The sequence below is a fragment of the Falco cherrug genome, chromosome 3, assembly GCF_023634085.1.
Source record: "Falco cherrug isolate bFalChe1 chromosome 3, bFalChe1.pri, whole genome shotgun sequence".
Classification (NCBI taxonomy): domain Eukaryota; kingdom Metazoa; phylum Chordata; class Aves; order Falconiformes; family Falconidae; genus Falco; species Falco cherrug.
Window position 1 is genome coordinate 48,314,967 of NC_073699.1, and position 27,084 is coordinate 48,342,050.

Genomic DNA, 27,084 nt, shown 5'->3' on the forward strand with positions numbered 1-27,084 from the left:
AGAGTGGATGTGTGTTGTGATCAGTGGACTGTGTAATGAAATACTGATGCAATATATTTCCTTTTTTCTGCAGGGGAGTCCCTCTGGGATTGCATGTAGCTACATTTGATATTATAAAGAATTTAAAACCGGTAATAAACGTGTGCATACCTTTTCCTAAAAAAACTGGTATGAATTTTGATGCACTGACTATTTAGTATGTGTGGAGCTGCTTTTTTCCAAGCAATGTAACAAATCTGCCTTGCTACGCTTTCTTTTAGCAGTTTGGAACTGGATTGTATGCACACCGTGTATCAGCAGCCCTAGCGAGACAGCTAAAGAAGCCAGCAAGGATGAGCAAAGCATCCCAAGCTCTGCAAGCCTACATGACCGCGCCTCTGCTGGATCCTCCTGCTCCTGCTTCCCTGTATCCCGTTGCTTTCGGTCTCCCCTTCGCCCATCGGTACTGTGCGTTTCTGGCAGTATATTTATCATCACAGATGTGAAGGACAGAGTTTGTCCTGAATTCCCATTTCTTTGTTTCAGCTTCATAAACTCTAGATTACATGCCCAGCGGCATCTAGTCAACCCTCGGCCATTCTGATGAAAGCCGCCGGAGCGCTTCCAAGTCTCTCCTGCAAGAACAAGCCTAACGGCCCCCAGCACCCCTCTGAAGGAGGCGCTTAAAACTCCAGAGGCTGCGTGAGAGTCATTCTCTCCCCTCTCTCCTTCGAGTCACCCTCTCTCCTCTCCTTCGTGCTCTTCGGAGCGGACAGCTACAGCTGCACTCGGCAGCCGTGTAACTCCAGCGCACAACCCCCAGCACGGCAGCCATCAGCGAGGGCGAGGGCCACCATCCCGCCGGAGATGGTGACCCCTCTCTCAGGGCAGCTCCCGCAAAACGCCTTTGCGGGCCGCTCGCACCGCCCGGCCTGCAGCCGGGGCCCGAGCCGCGGCCCATGGCGCCCCGCCGCGGCACGGCTCCCGCTAGGTGGCGCTGCGCTGCCGCTGCCGCGCAGCCCGCGGCGGCTCTGCCCGGGTTCGCCTGGGGGCGCCTCAGCAGGCCAGGAGGGATTTTCCGTGTGTTTTGACAGCGAAAGAAAAGCGGGGTCTGCCCGCCAAATAGTCCTGTTGCCTCTCCCTCCAGTGACTAAAGCAGCGAGAAGGATTTTTCTGAGCTGTTTCTGCCAGCAGGCTGACCGGTGGTGCCTCACGCGAAGCCTGCGCGGCCTGTAGCAGCCGTGCTGCACCGCTCACTCGCCTTAACCTGGAACTGCGCAGCAGAGCTATGCCGATGTGTTTTAGGGGAGCCTTGTGCTCACAAATACTTTGCACAGTTCCTCAAAATAGACCTGACCTGTGAGGGACACCTTGTTCTGGCCTCTGGAGAAACTTCCTTCCCAGGCCAACAGGCATCTGCAGGGGCTGGCAAACAGCAGCAGCCCTGAGGTAATGGTGAGAGGCTGGAACTTCTTGGTTCCACACACAGCGAACTAGCTGGACACAGCCTGCTCATTACAGACCACGTCAGAGAACCTGCATGAAAGTCAGGCTGGAAATAGATGAAATTCCACTTTAACTGCAGAGGAACCACCACAAGGCTAAAGTGGGGCACAGGGATGCTATGTGAACAACGGTGCTAGAGGGAATACCGGCCTTTCCACCCTCTCAAAAGTGAAGAAATAAACATGCTGTATTAGCGAGGTGTTGAGCCTTGGATATCTGAAGGTAGCAGATGAATTATAAATTAGTACAACATTCAAGCATTAGAAAAATCTTGGAATTAATTGCAAATGTGACCTGGGATCCTTGGCCTAGAAGCAGTGTTCAGCTTAATGAAGCTCCTGGAAAAGCCTTTGTTGTGGTAACTAAGAAGCACTCTCTGTATGGGATGAGTAAACGGTTCAATAGTAGAGATGGATCATATTCCATGACCAAATAAGATTTCATTTCTATTGACCTGTTTGGAAAAGATTATGAAAAGATGTTTTTAAGTTGATACTGCACAGGAAATTTAATTGCCATTGTGTAAGTTTTGAGGATGTTCCACCTAATTATGGGTCTTATTTTGAAGGAATGTAAAGTGTAGCTCCCAAGAAAACTTCTAGTATGAGGATGATGACTTGGTATTTACACACACACATGTGCAGATACATGTGTCTGTGAGGCTGTGTTGGTAGTACATCTGTGATTTAAATCTGACTTTTTTAGGAGTTTAGTCAGGGTAGAGACATATTCTGAGCTAACTTAGGAGGAACAAAAGATCTTTGGAAGGCATATGGTAATTTCTCACAAGTGAGTTCACAGGAAGTTTCTGGTTGCACTTGTGATAGGGAAACAGCGCTGCGTTTCGTCACAAGACAGATTTTAGGAGGTCCTAGGAAGGGCTCGCTGTTTCCAGAACTCTGCTTATTTATCCAAGCTCCCACAACTGTTAAGATGAGTTTTTAAATAAGCTCTTATTATGTAGTCACTTCAACAAATGGCTAAAGAAAGCAGTCCTGGGCAACCTTTACAAATGTGTTCCTCTCTACAGCTTTTGTGAAATTGTCATCCTAATCAATACCTGAGTAATTGAAATCCTCCAAGACCAAAGTTGTGACCTTCTGACTGCCCTCTTTCCTGATCTGCTTTCTCTAACTCCTGTAGAGGAGGACAGCAACACCCAGAGCCAGATGATTGGCTTTGTTGTTCTAAATGCTAACCAGTCTGCCTCTGCTGTGTCAGCCAAAATACATTCCCTCCTTACAAGCCCGATAGCATCCTTTAATTTTCTGCTTCTGGAATCTAGGTATCATGTTACACATTAAAAATAATAAATCTACTGGTGTTTCTACATGCAACATGAAATTGCATTTTTTTACCATAATTTGAACATACCTTTTAGGTTCAATAACTATCGTTATAACTTTGAGAAAAATCATGTTGCTACCCATCCAGTCTCACTTCTTACCTGGTCACTTCTCTTGGGAGTGAAATCCTGGCCACAATGTGAGCAATGATAAACTTCAGGTGAACTGAATGATCCCAAGATTTTTCTCTGCATTTTTTTTAATACTATTCCTAATGTACTCAGATGCAATTAGATTATTTAAAAAGCCTGATACTAGCAGTTACAGTAATTATTTTTTATTTTTAACAGACTACAATGGAAAGTTTTGAATCATGTAGTTAACAAATCATCATGAAACCATTACAAAATCAAGGTTTTCAGCAAGCATATTGTTTTCAAATGTTCAAGACTGTAGTTCACAGGAGAAAAATATCCACAGCCCCCAGAACCTGAGATTTAAGACTTTGAATCTGTAATAGGAGCCAGATCCCTGACTCCCCGTGGATCCTCAATAAAATCAGCAGGTCTGTATGTAGTGTAGGATTCTACAGAAATCCCATTTCCAGACTTGGTATACACTCATGATGAAACAATAAAAAGGTGGTATTAGACACTGGCAGCTTGGATAGGCTAAAGCAATATAGCAGTAATAAACACCTGGAAAATCAGAGAGTTGAAAAATCAGATCTTTTGATTAATCAGCTTGAAGATGCTGAAGTAAGGGAAGTTAGGCCTCCTTTCAGAATTACTTAATGAAGGGTTTTTCCATTATGTGTGCCACTTGCATAATCTCTCGCAATAACAGCCATATCTTTCCAAAACATAAGAGATTCAGCAAGCAAAACTAGCTAGACATAATCCAGGATCTCTGGCACCTTCAATTTGTTGATTATTTCTAGCCAATATTCTTCAGAAACAACTTCACAGCTCAGGCCTCCTTGGCTTTATTGGCTTCTTTTTTATTTGATTTGAAATCGCTCTAAAGGTAAGAAATCATACTAGCTGCTAGATACAATCTGTTAATTGCTCCTGCAGATAACGAGCACCCTAAGGGGCGAAAAAGGTTATGAGGCCTACAGAGACACATCAGAAATGCATAATTTATGTTTCTTCCAACAGTTATCAATGCAATGTTTCTGTGTGCACAGTCTATCTTATGCTGTTCAGCCTCCAGCTTTTCAGGCATTTCATTTTTGGAGAGTTCACCTTTAAACAAACTAGTGAAACCTCCAAAAATCTCCTTAGGGCTTTTTCCTCCTAAATCCTCTTCTGTTATATGCCTCAATTATTTGGTAGTGAAGTAATTTCCATTTCCCTGATCTTTGTTCCTCTCCTCACTTCCCTACTTGCAGTCCAGAGTAAGTGCCAAGTGGTGAAAAGTGTTTAAAATAATTAACTTGGCATCTTGTACAGCTTGATTGCAAAGCAGGAATTATTAGTACAAATGCCTGTAGGACCTTTGATATAATTGTTGTTTTATTTATGCTGACAAAGTATAATGTTTGCATTTTATTATTCAATCGTTATTAAGATTGTTGAGACGGTGAAGATATGTTTTCTGTATACAGAAGGCATTCATAATTTCTAGAACAAGCATTGTAAAATGTAGTGCAAGATCAGCACACATTATGTCTGCCTGTGAGAACCAGTTAAACCAGGCTTTATGAATGGGCCAGGTATTTCATATTCCATCCCTAGCAAACCAGTTTCCTTATACATGCCTGTCCTGGTTTCAGCTAGGACAGCATTAATTTTCTTCTTAGTAGCTGGTATAGTGTGTTCTGGATTTAATATGAGAACAATGTTGATAACACACTTGTTTTTAGTTGCTGCTAAGTAGTGTTTATACTAAGTCAAGGACTTTTCAGCTTCTCATACACTGACAGCAAGAAGGCTGAAGGGGCATGAGAAGCTGGGAGGGGACACATTCAGGACAGCTGACCCAAACTAGCCAAAAGGGTTTTCCATACCATCTGATGTCATGCTGTGTATATAAACCGCGGGGAAAGTGGGCTGGGGCTGCTGCTCAGGAAATGACTGGGCATTGGTCAGCAGGTGGTGAGCAATTGCATTGTGCATCACTTGTTTTGTATATTCTAATTCTATGATTATGATTATTCCTTTTCTGTACCATTAAATTGTCTTTATCTGGACTCACAAGTTTTCTTACTTTTTGTCTTCTCATTCCTTCATCCTGCTGAAAGGAAAGTGAGCAAGCAGCTGTTCAGTGCTTAGCTGCTGGCTGCGGTTAAACCATGACAATGCTCCTTCGATAAAGTGCTTGCCATACAGGCACTTGCAATCAAGCAGCTTTAGCTGGCCTCTGTACTTATCTTCTTTGCCCCAACAGTTCCCTGAAGCAGCTGACGGATGCTGGTGGTGCCTGTGTTGTTCTACACAAACAATCTCACTGATGAAATCTCATTTATCTTCTGATTCACTGAATTCAGATTGTGTCTGCCAGTATGAATTAGACAAACCAGTTGTACAAGGATACTCCCAAGGTATCATATTGGAGCATTTTCTGTACAAGGCTGCAAGGCTGATCTTGTGGCAGGTGGAACAAGCTGTTTCTTCCTCAGAGAGCAGCACTCTGTCATTTTTCAGGGCAGCCTAGATATTGTAACTCACTCTATGACCTGTAGCAGTATTAAGTCACAAACATTTGCAGTGCCTCTCAATGCTGCAGTTTTGACACGTTACTGCCATGAGTTCAACCATGAGTCCTTTAAGTGCAGCATCCTATTTTCACTCTAGAATTAACCTTTAGGTTAGTTCTGGATGATAACACAGGAAAACTTTTATTGGTGGAGGAATGAAAAATTTCTCAGATTCTAAAGCAATGCAAATTCCTGGCATGTGCACAGAGCCACGTGCAAGAAAGCTCTCAGCACATCTTTCAAGCACCTATTTGCAGTGAAAGATGTAGAAAAAGTGAATGTGCGCTCATCTCCATTGATTTCAGTCATCTTAAAGTCAGACATTGAAACTAAATTAATTACTTGGGCTCCATTTCTAGTCCATGGAAAGAAGTGAGCATATCTATAGGGTAAGTTATCTCAGCTATATTAGATGTCCCTCAAGAAAGAATGTCCTTCAGATGCCTCTCTCTCTTAATTGGCTATAAAAGTAGCTTAAACCGGACACCTAACTTTTAAACAGAACGACAGTTCAGTGAGATTAATTCCACCCTTAACATGCAGTTTCCTTAGTATCATCTTCACAGTTCAGCAAGGCATTTAAATACGTGCCCAGCTTTCCACATCTGAATCACTCTAATCACATGAACTGGCTTAAATATTTTGCTATACCAGGGCTCTATGGTTTCTTGAACTGAACAATTAACACTCTGTGTGGCTGCCTCTGTCAGACTCCAGGCTGCTTGTTCATGGTACCAATTCTCTTTAGCTTTCTTGAGCAGTAGCATCGGTATTTCAGAGGGCAACTGGAAAAAAAACTGTTCTAACTTCCTGCTATTTTCAAAAGAAAACATGGCATCATTTACTGTCATGCTTTGTGCTGCATGTCTGACTAGGAGTTTGAATTAGTTCTGCTCTCCTTTGCCTAAACCTTTTAATATATTTATCCTCTGCTGTTATTTACTGAGACCGTTTTATCTAACTCTGTTAAGTGTTCTGGGACACAGATGGTATGAAATGCTCCACACATAATAGAGACTCATTGTTCAGGCAGCTCCCATGGCAGTTGATGGTGGAGATTACAGTACTGGGCCATAAATTGTATCAGTATTGTGTAAGCAGGATATTGTTGACACTTGATGTTCCCAATTAAAAAAAAATATAAAAGAACTTGTCAGATTTTTGAGCAGCTTCCAATGATTTCTTCACATGAGAATCTAGGGAGCATACACAGACAGTTGACATCTCTCTGTTTGGTGTAATGCTGATTTCAGGCAAACTTTTCGTCTACAGCTGGCTGAGGAATATCTAGTTTAAGGCAGTTTTTCTCTCATGTTGACCTAACTATATACATTCTCGCATAAAACTCACACCGAAGAAGAGTTGGATATGCAGAGCAGTATCTATAAGAAGGTATGGATCAAAAGCCCGCTGAAACCCTGGGACAGTCCGTGATGTCTGAGAAGCATAACTCGAAATCACTGAGCCAAACTGAACCCAAACCTGAGCCAAAACCAGAGCAAACCACTGCTTATCAAGAACCAAAGCAGAACCCAAACCGCTAGTGTAAAATCTTTGTAAAAATCCCTTGTGCCCTCCCCAGTGCCAGATGCCCATGCCAGGGGTTGCTCAAACAGCCCCAGCACAGCAGGGTTGCAGCCTGCTCCTAATCGATGTGAGGCTGGCAGTCCTGCAGGGCACAGATCCACGCGGTGTGCCGATGGAGGCTCACAGGGGTATTGCCACAGACGTACAAGGCAGGAGAGTGCCCACGACACCTGCAGGTCTTGCAACAAAAGTTACACGAGGGGGGGTGGAGGGGGTGTTAGCTGGAGGTGACCTGTGTGGATGGGGCCTCCATGGGCAATGCTGAGCAGGGGTGAAGGCTACGCTTCTGTAGGCTGCTGTGAGAGTTGGGCACTGCTCCCAGTGCCCATGTTACAATTGTTCTAGAAAGCTATTTTATCTGGAAGAAAAATACGAGCCATGTGCTTTTCTTCAGCATAATGTTGCAGAAAGAATCAGTCCTACAATGTCTCACAGAGGCTTTGAGTGATGCTCGCATTGGGATGAGAATTAAAATGTAAATTAAAGTTTGGTGGATCAGTTACGCGCTTGCACTCTGCTGGCCAGTACCTTTATCTGTTTGCCTCTTTCTTCCCCTCTCAACAGCATATTTCTGCTATTTTAGATCTAGCTTTTTAGTATCCTTGGGTTATAGCACTTCATGGGAGTAAGAAGGTATAATTTTAGCATATTTTAGTTTTCATGCCATGATCTCTTGATCTGTCTCCTTACTTCCTTTTGTTCTTTTTCTCTTAAACAGAAAGGCAACAGAAACCAGGCACTGAAGAAAATGAATACTGCTCCCTGACAACAAAATCTAGAGCTAACTGTTGCAGTCAGTTTTAATTTGCATTCCCTGGTGAAACCCTGAAGCTTACTGGGACATGCAAACACACAGGCTAGAGCAATTTATGATCAAACACTTAACTGCTGCTTTTTGTTTTCATTTCTTTTTCCTTGCAATTGTTTAAGGGAAACATTAGCAGTCATGCAGACTTCTGCCAAACTTATATAGCTTTTAGGACATCCATGTACAGGGGGAATTCTCAGTCCTGAGTGAGGAGAGATGGGTATGTTTCTTGTGCCCCAGCTAAAGAACAACACAAATTTAGCACATATTTGCCTAGAAATTTCTAATCTCAGTTGTGAGTCCCTCCACACATAAATAGATGAACCACTCTGGGCAGTTTGCCTATTCTTGCTTCACTTTGGACACAGTTAGATAACGCATTGCTGATTTTTGTTGATTATCGTTTTATAGCTTAGCATTGTTTTATTAGTTTCTTTGCATTTCATTGCATGAGAGTCAGTTTGGTGACCCTTCTCATCTGACACCTGACATTCCTTTAACTACTGGGAGAGGCTGTGATAAAAACACACTGTGAGTTGTACCATCATAGTCTGTGTAATGTCTTTAGAGGGCTGAACACATTTTCATGACTGTACACAAAGACACTCAGCAGATACAGCATCTGTTTTTGACAACAGAAATACTGGCTGAAAGCATCACCTCCCTTTTCTTCAAAATTTATGACATGGTCCTTAAATCCAGCATCTTCTGCAAATGGCAGGGAGGGAAAAGTGTGATTGTGAGGGGGAATGGAGGGGATGACAAGAAGGAGGAGGAAGTAGGATTTGTCACTGTGGATTAATAAACCAGAGAATGAATGTTTGGGCAGTAGTGCTTAACTGGAACCAGCATCAAATAGTCTCTGTGAAAAACTAATGAACATTTTAGCACTCACTGTTGAGGTGCTAATGAATTTGTATGTATGTTTTTGTGTCCATATGGGGGAAGCAATCAAAAAGTAAATATTAGTTAATGAATAATCTCCTTAAGGAAAGATTTTGTTCCTCTTGGCCATCCTATCAGGCCGCAAACATGTAGATGCACTTATATGCAAGTCCACAGTCTGATGGGCATGAGATACTTCAATAAAAGAGCAAAAATGAAAGAAAATATAATTGTGTTCCAGACAACCCCATATTTTAAAGAAATGTCGGTATTCAAAATCCAGTAATGATTTTAAGGTGCTTATTAATGGAGTCAAGAAAGCATTATAAATTGCAAAATATCTAGTGACAGGATTATTATTGGTCACAAGACTACAAGATATTAACGATTTCACAGGATATCCTAAAAAGTCTCACAAATATTTTCATGGCTTTCAATGTTATATGATTTCAGTTTTTTAATGGGGCAAGGTGTCATTTGGTCAACAGGTATCTAGACAATTCCTCTGTAGCCATAACATATTTACAAACACATAATTGTAAACTTTTTTACAAAAAGTTACAAATGCTTATCCATTTGAAAAGCAGACTACCTATTTATGTGCTTAACTATGGATCCCTTTTCCTAATTTTAGATATCCAATTTTTAAAGCATTTGTCAAAGTAACAGGTCATTGATGTGTTACAGGAAGAAACAAACACAGCATCCCAAAAGACTTGATCTAAAAGTCTGGTGTTCTCTTCATTACATTCCAGCTTTCCTCAGACTTCAGATCTTTATCTTCTCTCCTTCCAGACTTGGCAGTGGAGACATTTGGCAAAGTTTTCTATATAGTTCTTAGGACCAGGTATTCAGTATCTGAGAACTATCTTTCCATAGTCTTGCCAGCAGGGCTTTTGTATTTCATGGCAGGTATGGCTCATATGTAGAAAAATGTGTGAAAGTTTCTAACTGGAATTCTCTCTTAGTTGAGGACTTTGTTCTACAAATTACTTACATTAAGGTATTTGTCTAACCATCTTCTACAATACCATTCAATTTTCCTTTTAACTTCTGTATATGCAGTGATCTGTCTCTTCTGTTTTAAGGCTGCATAAAGAGCTCTCTAGTTAGCATTAAATCTGGAAATCAGTTCACAGTGTGTACAGATATCAAGACTGTCAAAACAGGAGATATTTTTAAATGTCTGATCTTCCTAATTTGTTCTGCAGAGCTAGTTTAAATATTTCTGAATGTATAATCCAAAAGACTTGGTCTTGGTGACTGCTCTCTGTTTATGAAACCTTGAGTAGGAGAGAAAAAGTCCATACTGCAGAAGAGTTCCCCATGCATAGTAACAGATGAACGTAAGACACGTCAGCTCTACTGGACTTGCAGGCCAGCTATTTAATTTGTGTTGCTGATAACAACCAGTGCAAGACACTTCACTGAAAGGTATAAGAAATCCTAGGATAAACACTTCAGGAATAACCCGCCATGAAGAAAAGGGCTTTTTCTACCTCAGGAAACAGAACTCTGAAAGATACAAGCAAGTGAATACCACCAGAATGGCTGGATTGTAAGCATTTGCTGTTAGAATTCCGAATATAATAACAACAACAACATGAATATTTTATGAATGGCTATTAACTTTAATAATGATAATTTATTAATAGTTATTACTTTTAATAATAATAAGGTTCTTCAATCCTTGGTCACCCTTACTGGTTGCTTGGCCTCAGTGATACTTTACGACAAAGGGATACCTTACACAGGCTAATGGTTTAAAGAGAGCATGGTCTCAATACACAGTTTTGACTTTGTCATTGTTCATTTACCTGTCCTTTAGCTTTCATGTTAGGTGAAGTAAGGCTGACGTGCTTTCCTCAAGATCACTTGCAACTTTACATTTTATCCAGCTGATCTTTTCAGAAGAGCTTTTTTCAAAGCTCTGTTCATTCTCATTGCCTCACTTCTGCTTCAGCTTCAGAAACAAACACAGGACCCTATCTGTGGGGAAGCAGATTTTACTACCCTCTTACATTTCGTTTTTTTTCATACTGGGAAGCCTTTCATACAGAGATGAACTGGGATCCCTTTTTAGATTGCTCTGGGTCTTGGCCCATGTCCTTTTCAAGCTTCAGCTAAAAGTGAATTTCTACAGATGCTTCAAGTCGTTGAGAATTGAAATTTAGAAGTGAAATGCTGACACCACCTTCCCCATTACAACACTTAGTTGCTTCTGTCATGCTGCAATCAGCCCTGTATTGTAAGTGTCTGTGTTGTGAGCCTCTCTGATCTAAACATTTGTTAGCTTAAAATATCAATTCAATTGCAATCCATTATGCTTTGCTCAGAAAACCCATCTGGCTCCAAAGACTGCTGCCACACGATGTGCTGCTGCTGCGAAGCCAAAGGCCTGATCCTGCCCTTGCTTGCAGAGCTCTGTATTTCAAGGAATGGCTTTGAAGCAGCTGAAAGTGAACCACCCCCGAGCAGGTGTGGGGAATGAGTCAGCCAGGTGTATGGCTGTATCATACACCCGTCCCAACTTTTTCCCCCTTTTTGCTGCTACCTGCATTATCAAGGAAGTGAAATTCAAAGACTGGAAAAAAAGAACCATCAAAACCAGAAAACACCTTTGGACTTTTTCCTCAAGGAGATGATTGTAACCCCATTTCTTTCCTGCTGACTCACCATTCAAGAAACTTTCAGGCATTTCTGAGATAGCTCTTTAAAACAAAACTGACTCCATAGGAGTGGAAAGTAAAAATCACACTTTTTAAAGGAAATGCCAACAAAAAGATATAAAATATTCATCACTTTAGAAGAACCACTTTTTACTGCAAGCCATTTCAGTGTATATTGTGCTTGCAGGTAAAATACCTGATTAAAAACCTCTAGATGAGAGTCCTTGTCTCATGACATGCCTATGAGACCTGCTGGGACTACAGTGGATCTGAAGAAAAGACACGGGAAACTGTTTTCAGTTTACTGTTGCCTTGGACTCACGTTGCATGTTTTCTGCCTTCTGCTGAGCAAAACCAGCAAAGAGCCCAGTTACCTAAGAAAGCAGTTATGTTTTGTGCTATATATAAGTAATAAGGATGACAAGCTTCTGTGAGCACCCAGAGAGTAAATGCTACCATGCCACTTAGGGTCAGGATCAGGAAGATCACCAGAGCTCAATTTTTTATGGTTTTGGGGCATCTTACTTATTAAGCTTCATTACCAGGAGTGACTAACCTCGGAGTTCAAAATGAGCTCTGAATGCCTTTCTGTGGCACGACAGACCTGGTAAAGATCCAGTTTAACTAGATGGTGCATGAACAGCTCTTTCCTATCTATCAAGCTTTCCAATGATAATGAACCACTCAATACATTTTTCCACAGAGCAGGAAAGAATATGAGAGCACTGAAGGCACTCATTAAAACCTGAAAACAGCCTGAAGTTGCATAAGCTTTCCGAGGGCTTTGACGCAGGGGTGGCAGCAGATGGCTGAAGGTGGGGTACACCCCGTCTTTCGCTTGCCCCTGTGATGAGGACGACAGCACGGCTCACGAAGCAGCCCCTGAGGTACTGCAGATTTTGGCACGGCATAAAACAGTAAGCTGAGATGGGGGTTAGTTTATTTAATTTCACAGACTGAAAACTGCAGTGAATCAGGTTTTTCGTGAGTCATTCGGTTGTCCCCATTGCCAGGGACACGGCGGCAGCCTTGCTCAGAGCAATATGGCAGCTGGCAGAAGGGGCTCGCTGCTGCAGAACTCTGCTACCCGTGAGTCCTGAAAGCCCCATGGCCTCACTGCCCAGCACCTGTGGGATGCTCCCCATCAGTCCCTTGGCCGCTCTCTGACCCTGCCACAGTGTTGCTGTGTCCTCCTGGTGACACTGGGTGGGTGCTCCAGGAAGGTGCCGCTGCCAGAGCTCCTGTAAAAGCCTGTGACAGTCCCGGATGGCTGCTGGGGGGTGACGGGGAGGACTATTTGTGGCTGGGCCACAGCACCCCACAGAGAGGATTCAGTTCATGCTTTTGTCTCAATTGTGTGAGAATGGAAGAATTTCTCTACACCTTGAAACGTCTGTAGGGTGGGAAAGAGCATGCAGATGAAGTGTCTATTAAATGTAATGGACTGGCATCAATAGCGACTCAATAGCCTCCTATCATGAGAGTCTTCCTGCCCAGGCTATTTAAGTCATGTGAGCACCCTGGCTACCCATGCGCAAACGATGCACTAAATGCCCCAATCAAAACCAAAACTAGAAATTCAGTCTTCATCTGTAATGCAAAAGCCATTAATGATTTGTTCTTAAATTGTATTCATTATATACAGAGAACAGAATATAGTTTACCACCTTATTAACTGACACACTACAAGAAATAACACCCACAGGAAAAAAAAAAATTAAATTTATTTTCATTATAATTTAGTCAGGGAAGCAAAAACCTAATAAAATACATTTAATAGATTTGTATCCCCATTAGGTTAGGTAAAATGTCAAGCCTAACACAAAACAGAGCTATTTAATACCTTTTTGTAAAACAATGGTCCTGTAAACTCCAGCCCAGTGTATAGCTTTTATTCACAAAAGCAATTCCACTGACTCTGGTAAGAAGGTGCCCACAGGGGTGACCCTCCTATGCCAGACTGGACTTTTCATTTGAGACTCATTGTAGAACTGGCTATTCACTGATACTGAGCACAAAGCAAGAACTCAAGGGGGTTTGTTTATATTTGCAGTTCGATATTCACCTAGTGTATACACAACAGAAAAATACCAATACTTATAATTTATAGATAGTAATTTCCATAGGTGATTTCATCATCTGTAGTATATCCTGTATAGAATCAAACTTGAACTTCATGCAAGACACATTTTAAAACATGCAGTCCCAAATGATCTGCAACTTTCTAAAGCTAAAATCACTCTCAACAGAAAGGATTACTTCTCCGGTAAATTTTGGCAAAAAAGGTAATTTTGCATATACGCCAAAAAGTGCAAGATGAACAAGGGAAGGGATATATCATGCACTAACAAAAAAAAAGGCTGAGAAAACTTCAGAACTTGTATTTGGAGTAATCCAGCTTTACTCCAAATACATCTTGAGGTATTTGGAGTAAAGCTGGACATGTACATTTGGCTCCCTGACTGAAGCTTTAAAGGCCACTGCATGATGAAGAATTCACATTAATTCTTATCTTTGCAGTATTGGGCACTCTTTGAGTAAGACACAATCACGATCAAAATTTCTCACTGCTATATTAGACACAAGGAAGTTTTTTTCTGTGCCAAGCATGCATCACTTTTTTCCCATCCCTGAACAAAAGTACCAGTCATAGAAAACACAGTAGCCCAAAACTGAGCTAGGAATTTGTTCTCTGGCAAATGTACTTTCAGCACAACAAAAAGGGAGCAGAAGGATATGCCACTAACTTTCTGATATTCCCCAACAGATAAAATTCAGTGTGTAGGCAATATATCACGCTCACAGAAACTACATACACTACTTTGTGTCCCAGGCTGTCTTTACCACTTTACCACTTTATCACCAATATACGGATATATTAGCAGCTTTATGGAGCCACTATTAAATTTAAAAAGGTGTAGATAACCTGAAAGTAATTTTCATGGTGGGTTTGGGGTTGGTTTTTTTTTTTTGCCATTCCCCCCCAACAATAAAGACTTTCTGTCCACAATATCTCCAGACTCATAACGATCTTAAAGGCCGGACCCATCAGAGGGGAGCAGCCGACGTACTGGAGGGCAGGGCTGCCCTGCTGAGGGACCTCAGCACTCTGAGAGGAGCCAGGAAAAGACAAAAGCAAAGGAAAATTCTTGCTTGTCCATATGATTTTGGGTCCCCAATACAGGAGAGAATGACAAACTGGAGCGATGCCAGTGGAGGGCCACTGAGATGGTTAGGGGCTGGAACACATGGCATATGAACTGGGCTTGTGTAGCCTGGACAGAGGGCTGGTAGAGAGGGGCGTGAAGCAAGGGGAGAGATCTGATTGCCATTTTCTCCCACCTAAAAGGGGAATTATAGAGAAAACTCGGATAAACTTTTCTTAGAGGTATACAGCAAAAGGACAAAAGGCAACAGTCACAAATCGCAGTAAGGGAAGTTCTGTAAGAAAACAAATATTCACCAGGGTGGTGAGCACTGGTACAATTCACCCAGAGAGTCTGTGAGATCTCCATCCACGGAAGTACGCAGAACTCAGAGACGTGGCCCTGAGCAACCTGATCTATCTATGACCATGGTGGGCATGCTTCAAGCAGGGTTTGGGCTAGATGATCTCCTGAAGAACCTTCAACTTAACTTGTTCTTTGATTCTGTGACAAGTTAAGAAATTATATCTCTCAATCTGTATGAGTTGGAAATGCCACGGACTGGTGAGACTATCAGCTTGGTACTGGGACAAGCTGCATTGAAATGCCTTGAGAAACCAATCTTAAAATTGTGTTTGTGTGCAAACAAGTTTATAAAAACACTTATAGTTCTTTCCTTTGAGACTGGCATAATACTTTTAAGATATTACAAAATATGTGCTTAAAGTTGGGCTCACCTATGTAAATATATGACAAAATTTTTCAAAATTTAGTGAATGAGGCACTCACCTAATATCTTTGGTAATCAGCTAATTTTTTGAGGTTTTTCAATAGGGTTTTGAAGCCTAACTGAGGACATATGAATTTGCAAACATCACTAGGATATCTAAAGTGGCCAGAAGAAAGAAGACAAAATCTTCCTAATACTGTTTTTTAATGAATTTTTCTATTAAAATGGCATACGCAAATCTCATGCTGGTATGTTATGAAGCCTTACTGCCATTCATTCAGAATGACCTGCATGGTATATTCATTTTTCCTGTGATTTAATGAGCGGCAAAAAATGGGAAATGAGTGGCCAAGCACCTCAAGTATTATTTTTGGCATTGTATCACAAACTCATATTGCTATGTCTATATAGTGCTGTGTAATCCTGTGGTCTTTTTATGACTGATTCTTAGGAATGAAACAAGGATAAATATACTAGCAAAAGCTCAGTAAAAGAGAGTCATCACAACATATCATTTGGGAAAAAATGTTGAAGGCAGTTCCACTCTTGTTCCTGATTTTGCTAGAGGAATTATGGTGTTTTTTCCCTGCAGTTAAACAGAAAGAAGAAAAATGCTCATTATCTTCTCTGGCCGACTTTCAGGGGTTGAGGTCCTGTACACTGGGTTTGTTATGGATGTGCTAAGAAATAACACCATGACGCTGCCGACTCCTTATCTTGCTGACAGTCCCTGCCACAATGCATAAATCGCCTCTTTTACATTTACAAGTTGTATTGACTTATCATAGCTATAGATAGATGAATGGACAGGGACGGGACTTTTGGAAATACACGAAATAGTCGCGGGTACAGGGCATAAAGCACTATAGGGTTATAAGGAGAGATATAGGGTTACAGAAACATCATGGACTCATAATCACACCCTGGACATAGGTACTGAAAGGGAGCTGGTATTCAGAAAAGATGGAAATAATGGTAAAAGCGGTGTGTGTGAATGGAATGAGAGACTGATGTTTCAGAAAGGGATCCCCGATAAAATAGAGTCTGTTTGCATACAAAATTACTTTGGGGAAAGATAGTGGGTAGTTGTTAGACCCTGCTGTAGAATTCCAGAGTTAAATTTGGATATGGATAGAGATGTTCAAACTGTTATTACAGGGAGAAATTCTGTGGAGAATTGTCTCATTATGGCAGACTCTAATTTCTCAGATATAGACTGGAGAACAAATGCTACTGAAGGCAGCACAGATATTCCAGAGTGTGACAACTGACAGATTTCCTGACAGAAAGCAGAGAGGCTTCTTTCTAAACTTAGTTACAGAAAACATTGAGGTTGTTATAGGATGGCTACTTGTAAAAAATAACATCGGATCACATGAATGTTGGTTTCATTTAAATAAAATGGATGGATAAGCAAAAATAGATCCATTAGTAAGTCTGCCTATCAGAATTTTAAAGAAATGAGTGAAGGCAGCAGAAGTTAATTGTTCGGGGACTTCTCTGTGGAGGAGATTTGGATTTTCTTTAAGGCAAAACATGGAAGAATTTCTGGAGCTTTTCAACCCTGCAAAGCAAAAAAACTGGAAAACCCCTCAAAACCTAGCTGTGTGCAAACCCACCTCAAAAATGGTGCCTAGATGGAAATGGAAAAATATGATCAACAATGAAGGCTGTGCCTTATAGATCAATTTTCAAAAAGGGCTTTTGAAACAAGGGCTCAAAGACAGAGCCAGCTGATGGGAAATGAGAACAGGAAGGAAATCTGCATTACTGTAGATACAAGCAAAACTCAAAGCTCCTTGTTTTCACCCAGTGCAACCAGAATCCTGTTTCAGGATTCAAAAATGCTGGTGTATGAAATCCTTCTGCTGGTGAGAAGCATTTCACAAGCACCTGGCTAAAACAGGCTGACAATCTAGGCTTCGACACAATACAAAGTTTTAGAGCAGCTTTGAAAGCAAAACCTAATTAAAATGAAGGCAAACGTAGAAGAAGATAAAAAATAACATATACCTACAAAAAAAAAAGCAGATCATAAAAGAACCACAGAGGCTAGGCTAACTTGATATCTCTCTTTTATAACCCCTTTCTCAACAAACAAAATGTGGCAGCTGTAATTTAGCAAAACTGGCAGAGTGTTGATTACCAGGCTAAAGGAGAAATACTGGTGAAGCTTGAGAAGACGGGGATTAGTAGAAGATATCTAAGGCAGTTAAAGGAACTAGCAAAAGACACTGCAAGATTATGTTGAAATGCTATTGAAACACTTTTGAGCTGGAGTAGAATTATTATTACCTTTTTCAGTACTGATTACCCTTGGAAGCAATCTTGTCTGAATATTTTTCTTAATGACCTTGATTTTAAAAAGTAATACGCTAATAAGATTTTGGGAGACATTATCAATATAGAAAAGGAGAGTGATATGTGGAAAAATTAGGAGTACCTCGCAGTCTGGAAAAGCAGAAATGAGATGAAATTTCATTACATGCATTTAGTTGCTAATAAATTTTTTAATGCAATTGAAGCCTTATCAGATTGACATGACACCAGAAGAGCCTGTGTGTTTTAAAGGATCATGGAATAATTAGGATTAACCAGTGCAATGCCTGAGTCAACAGGGAATTACAATCCTAGATCATACCTAGTGAGATACTGCCATGAGAAATGTAATCTGGAGTAGTCTGTACAGTCTTGGTCATCCATATTCACCCGAGATTAATTCAGACTGGAACTGATGAAGGGAAAGTCTTGAAGATAATCAAGAGAATGCAGAACATTTCATGAGATGACAGAATGAGCAGCAGGAGGAATGATACTTACTTTCCCATCAAAGTGTCTCTTATTCCCTAATCCCATCTGTCTGTCACAATAGTCTTACTGGGCAGGGGAGAGAATTGCAATGCCTTGTCTGGTAGGATGCATATTTGGACTGATTGGTGGCTGGTGCCTTACAAAAAAAAAAGAATAACAGTTGAAATCTGCCTGCTTTTCCTTTTAGTGGAGGCTCTCATTTGTTGTTTTTAACTCTGACTTGGCTGCTTTTTTCACAAAATCTAAAGAAACATAATTATCTTTGAGATGTTAAAAGTCAGGACTGAAGGACAGAAATGAACTATATAACCACGTGAACCTCATTTCCTTAGGGAACAAGTGTAAAACCAGGGATGGCACAACGATAAATAGGGACAGACTGCTGGTGAAGTTAAAAAGGCAGGACAGCAGCAGCAGGTCTCTATCAATCATAGAATTAAACTTCCAACTGGTATATTAGATATGAATGGTATAAGTAGTTTTAAGATTGTAATCAGGTTATGAAATAGAATATATGACATGATGGCTTTCAGGAAGTCCTCTCCAGTCCTATCATAAACAAGGGTGTGCTAATATATGGCTCTATCCTAATGAGTGCACAATAACATTTTAAGATTGGCAAAGGGGCCTACAGATAAGTTTAGAAGTCACTTGCAGAAGACACATTTACTCCATCGTATATCATATTTGTTCATTCCTGTCACTGAAAATCTGTTTTGCCAAGTTGCAGGCAGAACCTCTGACTGTTGCTTGCTCTGCTTTTCCTTCTCCCTGGAAAGGCTGGGCGCTGAACTGCAGTGGTGCAGAACCTTGACAGCACAGAGAAAAGCAGTGGCAGCTTGCCCAGAACTCAAGTGCTGCACCTTATTTCCATATAAATATACATTGAACTGTATAAGATTTTACATCAGAATATTTTTTTTTTATTATTATTTAAAGGGCACTGCAAATGTAGGCAGCACCTTACAGAGACATCCAAAGTTGCTGTGCAGGTAACAAAAAAAGAGAAAAGCCATGTAAGTGTGTAGCATTGTCCTCACAACTGATATGAAAAGAGTTTGAATTCCTGATGCATGAGGATGAGCTTTGCCAGAGATTTTTTAATGAACTAGCTGACACATAATTTCCTTCTGCCAGATGAAGTTAGGACCTATCAGCCATGTCATAAACTGCTAGCAAATCTCTGAACTTCTCATTCAGCTCAGGCAGGAACAGCAATTTGTTTGGGGTAGGACTGGAGAGCAGTGCTTGCTGGCACTGTGAACTCTTGTATGCTGGCTGCAGTGTCAGCATATGAACAGTGTAGGAGTTTCCAACAGAGCTGGTAGAAAATGGGAAAATGGTTGGCCAGGGAGATTTTCTGGAAATGTTTCAGCAGAATCCAGCAGCTCTGCGGTGTGTGGTGACTTCAATGAAACTTGATGAATTTATAAGTTGTTCTGAACTTCTCATTTTGCTTCTGCACTACTGTCAGCCTATGTTAAGAATATGATATAAACTTTGATTAGACTTTGATTAAACTTTGATAGAGACTTTGATTAATAGTACTGTACGGAGAAGCCAGAACAACCCCTGCCAGGGGCTGATGAAGAAAAAACTGTCAAGTGCTGACTAACCAGCATAATACGCAGTAAACAGGAACGAGAAGCTAATCTATAATTTAAACAATGTGTTAATTAATACTGCATAAATAATGAAATCTGTGGTAAATCCAGGGAGTAATCTTGTTGATCTGCTCATCTAAGAGCAGCTAGAACACTGTGCCCTTGAATAAGACAACAGTAACTGTATGCTGACGGACAGGAGTCTCTCTCCAATCAGATGATCAGCAGGATTTTTTTCTTGATGCTTTTTACTAAATTTAAGATATTAAGTCTTTCTAAAATCAAAAGGCACAGTAGGAAAATCAAAAGAAGTAAAAAGAGAGTGCCAAGGGATGACCGCCAGTCTGCAGGTGTGGTTCTAAAACAAGGTGCCACAGAAGGGGACAGCCCTGACCCTTCCTATCCACCCTGATGCTGTGCCTCCCCTGCCTCCGCAGCGCTGGCACTACCAGTTGTATGATAGCCCCTTGCCCCAGGGAGCACGGCTGGATCCCACTGAGCCTCAGCCAAGTTAGCAATGGGGAAATAAAAGTATCCGAGGGACCCAGCGTGCAGCCACAGCAATGCCAGTGACATAAAGGGGCATGCAGCTTGGGTGAGGTGCTGGCAGGACTTTCCATGATTAAATCAAAGATTTTCAGGGGCAGTGTGCAGGTAAGCTGGCCTCAGGTGATCGCAGAATAACCCCACTGAGCCAGCTTGCCAGCCCAGGTCTGTCTATCAGTTTGTCAGTCGTAAAACCTGTCAAGCCAGCAGAGCAAATGTAGTGAGAAGTGACCGTTACGCTGCATGTCTGGAGCCACAACCAAGGAAGAGTCTCATAGCCTTTAGACTACTGTGTCAGCAGATTGGCCCAATACTTAGTCTATGGCAGTTTATTGTGGAAATGTTTGTTTTTATAGCAAAGACTGTGAAACTACAGCTTATTTGCTAAATGGCTTGAAGGGTGGAGGCATTTTTAAGGGAATTACTTGCAGCCTTCTGAGTTTGTTGGGGTAATCCAATAATTCAAACACTTTCAACCCTGGTATTTCAGTTCCGTGTGACTTAGATGTAGATCCAGTGCAGGACCTGGCTGCTCAGCCCTGGGAACAGAACTGAAAACACAGGGCAAAGTGCCCGAATCCCCAAGGAGTTTCAGGTGGTTGGTGTATGCAAGCTGGCACTGAGGTCAGTTAGTCCCCCCTGGCCTCCAGGCTGTTGCTGTTAGGCTGTTTCTGGTCGCTGACACTGGCTCACCTGCAGAGCTGCCCCATTCCTCATATAGTTCCCACCTAGAACAGGACTGGTGAAGCTAGTGACTCCCACCACAAAGATGCTTAGGACATGACTTTCCTACAGAGTAATTAAGGGAGAGGAGAAAGAAAGAAAAAAGCAAAAAAAGCAATACAGTTTGAAGGTGCTGCTGGCTCAGCAAAGCTGCTGTGGGAGTGTTGTGCTCAGAGCACATAAAGGGAAAGGAAGGGAAACAGACTCCCATGAGGAAAAGACCAAGGAATTACTTATTTTCAAGGCACAACTAACTTCTAGAGAGTGGATATTTCTTCAAACTCAAAGTAACCACCAGGGTGGAAAAGGTGGAGTTAATAGAGGGGTTAGCACAGCTCCAGCTTAGTCCAGCATCATACTGAAGTTAGTCTTCCTGAGGAGTTAACACTGAGAAATCATCAGCTTCCCCCATAAGCCAATTCACTTCTTCCACACTGGGAAGGACCCTGCTGCTGGGTGTAGGCAGAATAAGAAAGATCATTGCCTCTAATTGTGACAGTTTTGATGAAATCTTAAAGAAGAATCAGATTTTTAGATAATAATTTAGGTACTGTTTTATCAATACTCTGGTATCTCTGGGTGCCAACACAGAAAAGCGATGCCGCTTCATAAGAACTGTCTATGGCCTCCCATACAAGCAACGTTCTGCTGCAGCAGCCACGGTACAGTGGTATGCAATCCATGCTAGAAGTTCACATTGGATTTTTTTTATTCATGCTTAGGAGGCCCAGGCAAGTCCTAAAGGAACCTTGTGGTGCACCCTCTGGGCTTTTGAAGTGGCCCTTACTGTGGCGTGTGGATGACTGAGAGGGAAGGGTTTGCACACACTGTGTGACATTTTTCTTGATCTTCATAAGGATGTATGTACACACCTGAATGCATGTCTTACCTTGATTAGCAGGGTTTATGGGCTGAAATAAGAAATAATCCACACCTAGCCAACACCCACTACAAAATAAGGAATCCTCAGTCACACTGACAACATTCTCCTGCTGGGAATGATACTATTTTGGTGCATTTGGAGTGGAAAAGACAATTTCATAAATAAAATATTTAACAGTGTTTCCTGTGGTCATTAATGGCTTGATGCTAGAAAAACCCTGCTTATAGACCAAGACATTTGCAGTATCATTCATTTCCCATGCCAAATTTGTGGTTTGTGATGGAAGCCTACTTTTAAGAATGTGGACCAGTGATGGCATTTATCAACTGTCATGATAACTTTGTCCTGTGGGACAGAGAACTAGAAGAACAAAAATAAAAGCCAAGTAGCTTTCTCTAAACAAAGAAAATCAATCAAACACTCTGTTTATTGATCCATGTTAGAAATCTCTATAACAGGCTCAGTGAATGGACAGCTAGCTGAAGCGTATACCTTATGGCTAGGCCTTTTAAAACACCCAGTTGAAGTATGATATCACTGAGAGAAATTATGCTCTCTTTATGCAACCTCACAGCAAATCTACTATCCCATAGTGCAACGTATTATCCTTAACATTTCTTTAAGAAAGGAGAGAGAACAGAAAAAGGATTTTCACAGCTGGCAACGTAATAAAACTTATTAGCTTTCATCAGGAGAATATAATGGTACTACTGTTTAAGAAAACGCTACAAGCTTGTTTAATTTTCTTAGGTTTTTTTTAATGGAGCCTTTTCTCCTTGGAAGATGGAAGAAAATGGTGAAGACAGGGTAAGTAAATATTTTCAGCCTTCTCAGCTGAAATCCATAATTATAGTTTTATTTCCTTCTGCTTTCTGATACATAGATTTCACAGAGCTGATTGCAGGCTTCAGGAACCATTTTTCCTTTTAATGGAAGCGTTGCAGGTTTTCTCTAATTAACAACCACTTGCAGGCTTAGTGCCTACTCACCAGCCACATTTTTCATAGACAGATCTGTTATTGCACTAAAATGAGGGTGAGAGGCCTTTTGTATTAATAGTTTATGAAGATAGCTAGATTACAGCTGACCATATAGTATTCTGGTTATATTCTTCTCCTAAATCTTTCCCTGGACTCTCGTTTTCTAGGGGGACAAAGCTTCTAGAAGTGATAATAGTTTCTCCTTAATGATAATTGTTTTGACTGGTTGGTATGGGGCAGCATAATTTTGAGAAATAGCTGTAGGAAATGCTTAGGCAACCCTCCTTGTACAGAGCATCAGCTAATTAAAATAGAAACTTTGGCTTTCTCTTCCCCTTAAGGTGACAGTTTTAGATCTAAAGAAACAAAACACAAAAACACAGGAAGCAGGACAGCTGCCATTAGATGTCAGTCCAAAGGGGAGGTAAATGAAAAGGCTCTGATTTATCCACAGGAAACCACCCAGGATCAAGGTCTTCACACAGTTACCCACTTTGTTCCCAGTCCTTTTACACCCGATGAGTCTCACTGCATGTTACTCATAATAAGCTAACTAGACCCAAAGCTTCTTGCAGCAAGGTGCCGTCACAGTTTTATCTTGTACAGTGGCAAGCACATGAGTTGTTTCTTAGAAACAAAAAAAAGTAAAAAATGCTGCATTTCCTTCCTCCCCCTGTCCCTCTGCTCCTCCTCCCTTCCTTCTCACTCCTCACTGCCTCATGACATTTGTGTCACCTTCTGGATCCCATGTTATCATTCATCTTAATTCCCTTGCTAATAATTTCTGCCCAGCCGCAGCCATAAGGCAAAACAATGGTGCAATACAAAAGGAAAGCTGTCAGGTATCCAAAAGCAGCATCAAAACAAGTAGCAAAGAATGAGATTTTCTTCTGTCTGTATTGCTGACAAAACCCTATGGCAGGACATATGCATGCATTTACCATTTTAAAGAAGTAATCATGCCTGCTGAAAGCATCAACCTTAGAAGGAAACACAGAGCTTGAAGGAGTATTGTTGTAATGCTCAGATGATGACTTGTGTTATTTCAGATAAACGTGGCTGAGAACTGAGGGACACATATTCCATAGACAGTGGCATTTTCTTCACAAAATAGCTGTTTTCTGTTTTGCATAATACCATGTGAACCTCATTACTGCAGTTTGGAGGGCTTTAAACATTCACAGAAAGAAGCATAGGGAGAAGAGCCATAGTTAGATGCAATTTTCACATTGGCCCAGTGGATAATCAGAAGAGCTCTTCCATTACAAGGATATGCAGGAAGCAAAACATTACAAATCCTACCTACAACGCAGGGCCAATAAGAAAGGCTAAAAAAGCTCCAGCAACACAGGCTTTCTTGACAGAGTCGTCGTTATCAGCTTAATAGCAGCTAGCAGGCAAGATTTGCTCTTATGCCAGGAGTACAAGGCACACGGCAGTTTGAAAGAAGGATAAATATGTATGTATAGAAATTACATCTTCCTAAAATGATAAAAAACAAATAGATCAAATGAACCCCTACCTTGGAGAGCCTGGAGTGTACGAGTCTGTACAACAATACAGAGTTGCAGGACCAGCTGTGGTGCACTTTCCAGAAACGTGGCTAGCAAATGCAGCATACTCACATCTGCATACTCATACACCATTTTCCAATAAAACCGCCATCTGTTATTCTCTCCACTCTGTCGACTCCGAATACCCAAGTATATTGTGTGAAAATACCTAGAAGTAAAAGAGAGAGGTTATAGAAATGCAGAACGATATTTTACAGGTAACATTTCTGCTTGAAAATAGTAAACGTTTTTTCAATATACTTTAAAATAATGAACATTTATTTAGAAGGATTATTGTACTGCGATTTATAATTGTTGACGTGATACGAGTAAACTAAACTGAAGACAAGACTTGCCTTCATAAATCCATGTAAAAAGCTTAGCATAGTCTTATTTGTTAAATAGCATTCCTTTCAAGGACGCAGCTTTCTGAATTGAAATATAAGGGGAATGTGTTGATTACACAGCCTCCCTCAGAGTTTTTTCAAATAATGGTGGGGGAAAGCTCATTCTGCAATGGTCTCCGCTCAGAACCTGCAAAGAACCCATCTCCTTTCTGCATGGCTCTTTGTGGACTTGGAAGACCACCTACACCTGCAAACCTAAGTGGTCTCAGCCTGGGCTTCTGCTATGGCTAAGCTCATTGTACTGCTTTTCCACTCATCTAATGCATTGAATATCATATTTCAGATACTGCCAAATATATAGTGCTTTTTTCTCATAGCTTGGTTATTTTAGGAGGAGAGAAGATGTAGCTGTGAGTTCCTATTTTAGGGGGAGCAGAGATCTGGCTGTGGGTTCCCTTGGTGATTAGAAGTGACTCACTACAATAGCTTCCGTGCAGCAGCAGCAATAAGAAGCCAGAACCAGGAGCCCAACAGGCTGCTGCTGGCAGTAGTAACCAGCAGATTAGAGAAGTAACAGGCAGAAAGCATGTGTCAGCTCCGGTGGCCTGTGCAAGCTGGGGGAAAAACACCTGGCCACCAGCCAATTAAACAGATTTTAGTGGGTGCAGGAACAATGAGTGGTTTTAGAAAATGAGGGATGTCTTCTGATGGCCAGGCCACCCAGCTGATGTGGTGCTTTTCATGACCTTTGCAGAGCTTGCAGTGGTTTCCCACGACACACCTGTGTCACAGCACAACGGCTATTCTGGGTGAATTTTGATCCACTCTGTTATTCTGTGTCAGTCTAGGTTCCCACCTTGCTCCTACAATTTTAGTTCAAAATTAATCTAGGCTGGCTGAAACAAACAGTCTCACTTCACAAAAAACTCTGAAGATTAAGATACTGTTCTTCCATCAGGATGTCTTGCATCCTACTGGAATGCCCTGTTGGGCTATCAACTGATGTGGACCTCTGTTTCTCTTCTTTCTTGACATATTTTTCACATCCTGGTCCTGAAGCATTTCCTTATGATCTTTTTAATATGCTGCCACAGCACATTTTTTTAAAAGTGAGATTATATTTTCTAATAAGAAAAAAGTTAGCAAATTTTCACCACTTCTAATGTGAATTGTTTTAATTGGTTAAGATAAAACATTTCAGTATTTCTCCTTCTCACAAATCCTTGTCTTAAAATCCTTTTCATAACCAGTGGAGCATGATGAACTGAGGAACCCTCATTGTTATATAGGCTGCATGCAACCTTTCATCCCCCTCTTCCATTCAGTTGTAACTCTGTAGGTATTTTCTGCTGATGCGAAGATCTTTGGCCTCTGACTGGTGAGCAGCCCGAGACTCAGTTGCCCCCTTGAAGAATGACCATTGTCCTTGTACCCAATGAACCCTTGCACCCAATACACACAGCACTGCAGAGGGACAGCTTCACTCAGGAATATGCAAACAAAACCAGTGAGTAGCACAGAAACAGCTGAGAGGCCAGATCTGAGCCTGAAGCATTTCTCTTGACAATACACATCATAGCAATATAAAAGGAAAACACATTAAATTCACATTTAAATTAAAATCACACCAGGTGGCTTTGGATTTTATCAAAGTCCCATGTGGGAGTGAAGCGGCAATGAACCACTCTGAGATTGAAACCACAGAGGTACAGTAAACAAGAACACAACCCTACCTCTCATGCAAAACACTGAGCAGGTCTAGATGGGTCAGAGTATGATGGGATAACAGGGGCGCTTTGGTGTCCTCAGGGTTAGGTAATGTGAAATGGCTTGCTGCCCAGATCTGAAAGAAGCCGCTGAGCTGTAAAGGCATCTTTTTGCTGCACAGTTCTGCTAACAGGGTCCGTCAGACTCCCAGCTTCTCAGTCACAATCAGTTTAATTGTTCCTAGACCTCTCATTAGTCTCCTGCAGCACACCAGGGGCAGGGAAGACCTGGATTTTCTTCCGCGGTGTTGCTTGCTGGATGGGGCTTGTTTGGCCTGCCTCATGTCCTCCCAAAGAGGTGCATCTGGGAATAGTGCACATACAGGGGGCAGACGGCATTTCAGCATCCTTCTTTTGAGATATTACTAACCCTTGCTATAAATACGTAAAGTAGCTTTGGCTGCTGAGGGTTGTGCCAGGAGGCTCAAGCTCTGCCAGTGGAGCCATCTGCAACTTCAGTTCTACAGCATTTGTGCAAAAAATACTTTTCCTATTATGAAAATGACATGCTGTGCCAGGCAACATCCCCTAGGGTTCTTTACCTGCTCTGCAGAGTGGTTGTGCATGGCAAATA

The 27,084-nt window shown here is 41.4% G+C and overlaps 1 protein-coding gene across 1 annotated transcript in view; it reads right to left on the minus strand.

Annotated features, from left to right (window-relative positions):
- XKR4 (XK related 4) overlaps positions 1-27,084 on the minus strand; it is a 231,569-nt gene that overhangs the window by 56,468 nt on the left and 148,017 nt on the right. The window contains exon 2 of the mRNA XM_055705303.1: positions 24,367-24,566. Coding sequence (XP_055561278.1) covers positions 24,367-24,566 — 200 coding nt within the window. The remainder of the gene's footprint in view (positions 1-24,366; positions 24,567-27,084) is intronic.